At 44.0% G+C, this 8,360-nt stretch overlaps 1 protein-coding gene across 2 annotated transcripts; it reads left to right on the plus strand.

Moving 5' to 3' along the window:
- The first annotated feature begins 991 nt into the window (after positions 1 to 991).
- Positions 992 to 7,970, plus strand: LOC118389317 (neuronal vesicle trafficking-associated protein 1). 2 transcript variants are annotated; one of them, XR_008088258.1, is made up of 6 exons: positions 992 to 1,174; positions 3,404 to 3,551; positions 4,230 to 4,349; positions 4,444 to 4,557; positions 6,287 to 6,838; positions 6,934 to 7,970. XR_008088258.1 is itself a non-coding variant. In XM_035779241.2 (5 exons), the coding sequence occupies exons 2-5, from the start codon at positions 3,423 to 3,425 to the stop codon at positions 6,533 to 6,535; spliced, it is 612 nt and encodes a 203-aa protein (XP_035635134.2). In that variant the 5' UTR covers positions 992 to 1,174; positions 3,404 to 3,422; the 3' UTR covers positions 6,536 to 7,970. The 2 variants fall into 2 exon arrangements, 1 of the variants encoding a protein (XP_035635134.2); XM_035779241.2 differs by having other exon boundaries at positions 6,287 to 7,970.
- The last annotated feature ends 390 nt before the right edge of the window (positions 7,971 to 8,360 follow it).

The following is an 8,360-nucleotide window of genomic DNA, read 5'->3' on the forward strand; positions in this document are numbered from 1 at the left end:
CACTATTTCTGATACACACACTCATTCTCCCTCACTCTCTTTCTTACACACAAACACAACAGACACTCTCTCTCACACACACACGCACTCTGATACACACATATTCTCTCTCACTCTATCTTACAAACACACACGCAGCATATACTCTCTCTCACACGCACAAACACACAACAGACACTCTTTCACGCACACAACACACAACAGACACTCTCTCTCACACACACACACACACACTCTGATACACACACACACACACACACACACACACTCTTACACACACACACACACACACACACACACACACACACACAGATTCACACACACACACACACACACACACACACACACACACATACACATGCGTGTGTTTTCCTTTTTCACTTGTTTGGCTTCTGCATCACCTCTTCACCTCTATTGAAAGGCATAATTAGAGGCACTGATGAATCCCAGAGCCATCCCATAGACAGGCCCCATCAGCTGCAGCAGCTGCGGCATGTCACATTGTGGCCATTGTGGTTCACAACAAGTCACTTTCATTTATGTCAGTCTTTGAGGAACTAGGGACTATGTCATTTAAATATGAGCAAGTTTTGATACAGATGAATGGATTTATTTAATCTGTAGGCCTAGTAATTGGTTTTCAACAAATATTGCATGACAAATCTATATGAATATCACAAACTGATTTAGGGTATACCACACCAATTCGGTCTCAAAGTCAATATATACAATCATTTGTAGTTATTAAATGTACACAGAACATTTTGTGGAATTCAATATAGTAGGCTAATACATTTTTTTCCCAGGTGAGAAGTAAATAAACTTCGTCAACATGTGTAAAACTGTTGATCTGACTGTGTGTGGCATACAGTAGGCATATAGACAAGGCTATGCGGGGACACTACTGCCTGACCTTTACAGTAACATATCAGAGTTCACGTGTAAAATATTCAGTCCCTTTGCTTTGTTATTCCCAACATCTCCCAGACACATTTAATATGAGGCGCATCATCGAGGCTCCAATTTCCTCTGGAGGATGCAACCAGTACCGAATTACATGCGCAATCCTGCCGTGAATCAGACATCACCACGGTAACCGAACGGTATTCACCATTCTCTGCTTTACCCGTAAACATCCGCGACGCAACCCTACCGATCGTCATCCTCGCACGCAGTAAGTCATTTTTCTCCCTTTGTTATAACCTATGTGGAATGTATTGTCATCGTTTGTGTGGGCAATTTTATTGATCAGGCTTTATTTCTGCTTGCGCTTACGTGAATAAACCCGTAGCCTACGGTGTCCTATAGTCTACATTGCAAATGACATGATTCGATTGTCACAAACAACAACAAAACATTGCCTGATGTGAAAACGACATTGGTTGCTTATGTCTTTGTGTCTATTTGAGTATCAATAATGGCTGTATATTTCAAGCATATTGATACGGTTGAGAGCCCCCTCGATATTAATCCAATGCGCGAACGGTCTAAACAATTTCAAAGATGACATTGTCATTTCCGACAATTATATCGGTGTTCAAATTAGCTTTTATAACGAATTATTGAATGTCAATTTTTTCTTGAATTCTTGAATGTCAATCCATTGCCCTTGTAGCCTATGCAAAGAGCATCTCGAGCAATCTGTGCCATGACATGAGGTTATAGGTTATGTATGGTGCTTACCGAAACGTATGTTACCACATGACGTGTGATGTGACATGAGTTTCAGCAGTCATGTTCATGCCATTTCTCTGTCTTGTTTGTTTTCGGGATGTTTGCTAACTGGCCGTTAGCTGTGCTGATCAGTAGAATCTCTGTTGCAGCAAACACGCTCTTTTCAATGCAGCAAGTTGAGATCAGATGCCTGATTAGTGAACCATGAAGAAAAAAGTTAACAGGCCTAGATACTAATAGTTTATAGAATCATTCATTTTTTTTATTTGTAAGACTATGTTTTATGTTGTATTATGTGGTTCTAGCACTTATAAAGCATTAATACACATCACCTTATTGTACTTCCCAATCAAAATATTCAGAGAATATTGACCAAAAATATAAATAGAAAAGATTAAGGAAACTATACTGTTTTTATGGTTATAATGCCATCCACATTCATCCAAACCTTGTTTCATTCCTTCGCTTATGGAGGAACAGATTTGACAGCTGGCTCTCAGCTCTTTCTGCATTGATATAGCATCAATCAGTCATCTGAATCACCATGGCACCCACACCTCCCTCCTACAGTAGGCTGCAATCTACAGTCTGAAGATGGTGGGCTGTAGTTCTGTACAGACAACCACATTAGCCATTATAGCCACCCACTCACTCCACAGTGCAACAATAGCTAGGCTAATGGAGCCTAGAGGAAGTGTGTGTGTGTGTGTGTGTGTGTGTGTGTGTGTGTGTGTGTGTGTGTGTGTGTGTGTGTGTGTGTGTGTGTGTGTGTGTGTGTGTGCGTGTGTGTGTGTGTGTGTGTGTGTGTGTGTGTGTGTGTGTGCATATAATAATAATAATAATAATATATAATAATAATATATGTTTAGCGTGCATGCGACAGAGAGAGATAGCTAGAGAGAGAGAGAGAGAGTGTGTTTGTGTGTATGTTTTCGTGCTCGTCTGTGTTCCTGCCTATACCTGTCTGTATGATTGAACCTGCGAGGAACTGATCTTTGCCCCCTTGTTAGCATCCTCATTATGAGTCATTCTCACAGCGGTACAGGATGGCGAGCTACGGAGAAGGTGGTGCTGCATTTCACACGGCGTCAACGAGCTCAGTGGCTTCTCACCTTGTGTTCCACATTCAGATGATGCGCTGATCGAGGAAGAGGGGGAACAGCACAGTTAGACCAACACACACATAGGATATGAAACAAACACACAGCGTGTGTTCCTGTGTGTAGCCCACGCAACATGACTCACCTTGGAATTACAGCCAGTATGGACATAATAAACGAATAAACATAATAAACGAATGAAAGAGATACTGTAGGCCTACTTGTGGGAATAGACATAATGACGATGACACCTAGTTTGACACAAACCTCCTAGATAGTGCAGGGCGAAGACAGTCAAAGACAGTCAGAGGCATATCATGGCATCCATTTAAATACAGTTCTCACCATCATCATCACCACCACCATCGTTTTAACATCATCATCAATTTCAGCCACACAAGGAAACAAGGAGCAACGAAGTGGAATAAAACCAAGCTGCATTACCAAGTATCCTACCCTCTACACAGTAAAGCCAAACTGAGTTGCGTTACCCAGCATCTAATCGTTCAGCACTGTTTGTATTGCGATCCAAATTCGTCCAGACAGACAGTCATTGAGAAGTAGTTTGAACCCAACAGAGCTGTGTTACCCAGCATCTGATCCTCTACACTGCTTCTTTCCCCATTCAGATTGGTCAGGCAGGCAGACATGGTGAAGCTGGGCAGTAACCTGGCTGATAAGCTGGATAAAGAACAGTCTATGGACGATGGCTTTGATAACATCCCCCTCATCACCCCTCTGGAGGTGAACCAGCTGCAACAGCCATACTTAGACAAGGTAACAATGTGAGTGTGTGCGTGCTCGTGCGTGTGTGTGTGTGCGTGCGTGTGTGTGTGTGTGCGTGTGTGTGTGTGTGTGTGTGTGTGTGTGTGTGTGTGTGTGTGTGTGTGTGTGTGTGTGTGTGTGTGTGTGTGTGTGTGTGTGTGTGTGTGTGTGTGTGTGTGTGTGTGTGTGTGTGTGTGTGTGTGTGTGTGTGTGTGTGTGTGCGTGCTCTTGCGTGTGTGTGTGTGCATGTGTGCGCATGCGTGTGTGTGTGTGCGTGTGTGCACCCAGCAATTATTAAACATGTTCAGTACATCCTGTCTGTATATTACATTACACTGCATGTCTAGACACACTTCAAGCCTACATCATTTCTGAGCCTGTCATTGGTCCCTGTACTGTGCCTTGACCCAGCTTCCTTGTTATCCTAATGATTCAGAGTGCTGTGGCATCACTCCACACTATCTCAGAGCCTCTTAGATTACATAGTAGATCACACGCACGCACGCACGCACGCAACACACACACACACACACACACACACACACACACACACACACACACACACACACACACACACACACACACACACACACACCCCCCTTTACAGTTCTATTTAAGGCAGCAGCCCGGTTCCAACCCAGCGATCTGACTCAGAGTGCTCTGCTGTGCTATGCTGCTGTTCATCCTCAGGTAATCGTGAAGACCACAACAGAGTATCAGCTGCAGCAGAAGAAAAAGAAGAAGTTGTACGTGCCGGGAATCAAGAAGCTGAATATAAAACTGTACGACGAGGTATCAGAGAAGGTCAAGGTAAAGTCTTATCTAAGGGCTAGTAGTATGTTTACTGAAGTACTACTGGGAATGGTGATATTCATGGTCGTGTGTGTGTGTGTGTGTGTTCCAGCTCACAGGTTTGATCCTCATCACCCTTGGGTTCCTGGCTTGTCTTCTCCTGCTGGTCATGTACAAGGCTCTGTGGTACAATCAACTTACCTGCCCAGAGGGCTTCATTCTCAAGGTAGGCATCACTAACACACACACACACACCTTCTATCCGAACAGCTTATGTCCCGATGGTAAGGTAGACTACTGAAAGCATCATCATCATCACATACACACATAAACACACACTGCCTCCTATCCCAGTCAGACAGTCCGAGAGGTTTTTATTTTAATTTAACCTTTATTTAACTAGACAAGTCAGTTAAGAACAAATTCTTATTTACAATGACGGCCTGCACCGGCTAAACCCGGACGACTCTGCGCCAATTGTGCGCCGCCCTATTGTACTCCCAATCACGGGCGGTTGTGATACAGCCTGGCATCGAACCAGGGTGTCTGTCGTGACGCCTCAAGCACTGAGATGCAGTGCCTTAGACCGCTGCGCCACTCGGGGTTACATTCATTAAAACCACAGACAAGAAGCAAAGGTTGTTTCTCAAGCGTTCTCCCACAGAGACCAACAGAGGACTATTATGTAAGTTCTTATAATCGCCTTCACAAACATAATTATCATCCAGTCCCAATGACTTACTAATACACCCTCTGCTATAGTCAATACTTACTGTACACCTCATCTAGTACTCATATTGTATTCTGTTGACAACATATTTTCCCACCAGAGACTTCTAAGGGATTCTCTCCCACTCTGTCTGTGTTCTCTTCACTCTGGGAACATAAAGTCATTATCTCCTTAGGACACCTCCCAGGCATCGTGTGCTCAGGCAACGCTCCACGCCTGTTACTCTCTATAAAGGCCCCCTGTCTTTTAAAGAGCGAGAGGCAGGCAAGGCTTTTTGGTCAGGCAGTAGATTGGGACGCCCGTGAATCAGAGAGGGGCCTTTCATTAAGGCCGAGCGTGACTAAACTGTGATTAAAGGCTGAAGACGAGAGGAGGGAGATGGGCGACGGGGTCTTCCCGGCAGAGGCTTTTGATGTAGACGGGTACAGTGTAGCTCGCAGCGTTTTTCCACAGCTAATGTGTTGTTGGAGACATGAAAAGGGGCAGGAAGAAGGAGAGTCAAACGGAGGGTGTCGTGGGGTTGTCTTCCGTTTAGCAGAGCGCAGGCAGCCAGGGTTGTTGTGAGAGGTCATTTCTCCCAATACTGATGGAAGGTCAGGTAGTCTGTCAAGAAGCCTTGGATTTCCCTCAGGGGTTTGTTCAGTAGACCGATGCTACTCAATGGAAAAATGCTCTTAAGGAAGACTCACTTGAAGCTTCTCCTGTCAGAGCTTGGCAAATTGGTGGAGTACCTTTCTTTCCCTTCGACAGCTTTACGCGTTCATTTATCTAAGGATGGCATCTCAGGTGTCATATCTAATGAGACGGAGCTGGCACATCTAAGTTTGAATATGAAAAATGATTTCCCTGAAAGAACCTTACTCATGCTCGCCCACGCTGTGGAATAAGACGTTGTATGACTCACTCGTAATAAGTCGTTTCAGTGAAGGGTAAGGTAGTAACATGTGACTTGCCCTCATCATTTGCCGAGTCCTACCACAACCCATTATGATGACCAGAATCCCTGCTGTCCCTAACCGTAAATAGAGGCAACACTATCATATGTCATCACTTTGCACACCCTCTTCACTGACGCTTCTGCCTCCCGGCTCCTGTCTCTTACAGGGTCGGGGGTCACTTTCCATTCACTCAATTCAGGAAGTGATTTAAAACTGATATTTTGTTCACATCCTGAAGTAAATAATAAAATTGACACCAACCGTCCTCTCTCCTCTTCCCCATGCAGCACAAGCACTGCACCCCAGGAGCGGTGCTGGAGCCCTGGTACTACTCAGAGCAGCAGCAGCAGGAGGACCCAGGCGTGTCCCCCCGCTCCAGCAGTCTCTACACCGCCCTGGGTCACCTCAACCAGGCCAAGAGGACCGCCGGCGGCGGCATCATCCCCGAGCTGCCCCCGTCACCATGGTTCCCCGTCATCAACGCCCTGAAGCAAGCCGAGAGGGCCAAAGAGGAGGCGAGTCGTTGGAAGGAGTGAGGGATGGAGAGATTTCCAGAGGGAAAGGGTTTAGGAAGGGGGCGATAAAGGTAGAAGGGAATATGGGATTTCCAAAAGGAAGAGTTAGGAAGAGGGGATGGAGATAGAGATGGGGGAAAAAGTGTTGTTTACTTGGGGGAGTTGACTATGAGGTATTCTGGGTTACGCTCCAAATGTCTGTTTAGGTGTCAGCGAACGTGACTCATTTGCAGTAAAGTTAATCTCTCTATGACGTTATCAGTGAGGACCACCGCCTTGTGTTATGTGCGTGCGTGCCTGTGCAAGCGAGAGAGAGAGAGAGAGGTGTGAGAGAGAGAGAGAGAGAGAGAGAGAGAGAGAGAGAGAGAGAGAGAGAGAGAGAGAGAGAGAGAGAGAGAGAGAGAGAGAGAGAGAGAGAGAGAGAGGTGTGAGAGAGAGAGAGAGAGAGAGAGAGAGAGAGAGAGAGAGAGAGAGAGAGAGAGAGAGAGAGAGAGAGAGAGAGAGAGAGAGAGAGAGAGAGAGAGAGAGAGAGAGAGAGAGAGGTGAGAGAGAGAGAGACACAGAGGTGAGAGAGAGAGAGAGGTGCGTGTGGGAAGCATTGGAGAACTGAACATAATAACATTCCCTGAAATGCTCACTAGATTGTCTTTATCAGACTAACATGTTTTCAGGTTTTTATTTTATTCTGAACTGAATGTAGAGTATTGTTAGTAATGTGGTCTGACAAGGTTTAGCGTTATTACATTTAGATCGAACTAGACTTTTTCATACACAGTTCGGAAATAAAATGTTTTGTTCTATTCAGGAAGCACAGAGCCCACATTAATTTAGAAACATGATTGTAAAAAACATATTTATCATGCCTTTTTTTCTCAATAGATTTTCCAGCAGCTGTGAACATTTTGTGTATGAGGATTTTGGTACAATTGGGTACGAGGAACCTGAATATTTTCAGGTGGAACCAAATGGATTGATGTAATTTCAATTCAGATGATTTCGAATGTAGTAGACTAGCAGGTGTACAAGTTGGATTCCTGTCTCATAATATTTTAACATAACATTAACTACCTAAAGTATCCGTATCTTTGTGTTTTCTAGTATTTATTTAAAGACCTATTTATTATGAGCTTACTTTATTTCTTAAGCTATTTATTTGATTTTTGGGGGGGGGGGTGAAAAGCTTGGAGGATTACATTTTTTAAATTATTTATTTGGGGATTTTTGAAATAGTGAATAAAATGCAATGCGATTCATATCAAGTTTGCATTCATCCTAATTCATCATAATAACTGGCAGTATTTTCACCATGGATCAGATTGTGATACTGCCATTGTGTCACCATTCACCACCCAGCGTTAATAAACCTTGTTCTGTTCTGAGTGCCAAACGTTTATGTCAGACCCATCTGCTCTGATGTCATCAATAAAGTGTTCATCATAATCTGGGACTTGTTGAATTGGCTGTTTTACTGCTTGCATGTACTTTCAATGCACAAAAGCAACGCTATTTTTTACGATCCAGTTTCAATATCTATTTACCTGGTATTTCCAAATTGTTTCTATTAAGTTTTTTTTTTTAAGAAGAAGAAAACCAAGTAAAAGTACACCAAAAGGAGTCCGTTATTTTCACTGTTGATTATTCAGAGATGAGTGGCATGCACAGAATGCTAAACATGACTTGCTTCTTTTCTTCAAACCTCAGCTTAGCTATTCGGAACTGAGCCATATCCTCCCCTCTCTCTCTCTCTCTCTCTCTCTATCTATCTCTGTCTCTCTTTCTGTGTCTCTCTCTCTTGCTATCTCTCTCTCTGTCTCTCTCTCTCCTGCTCGTTCTCTCTCTCTCTCTG

This window comes from Oncorhynchus keta, chromosome 32, assembly GCF_023373465.1.
Source record: "Oncorhynchus keta strain PuntledgeMale-10-30-2019 chromosome 32, Oket_V2, whole genome shotgun sequence".
Lineage (NCBI taxonomy): Eukaryota > Metazoa > Chordata > Actinopteri > Salmoniformes > Salmonidae > Oncorhynchus > Oncorhynchus keta.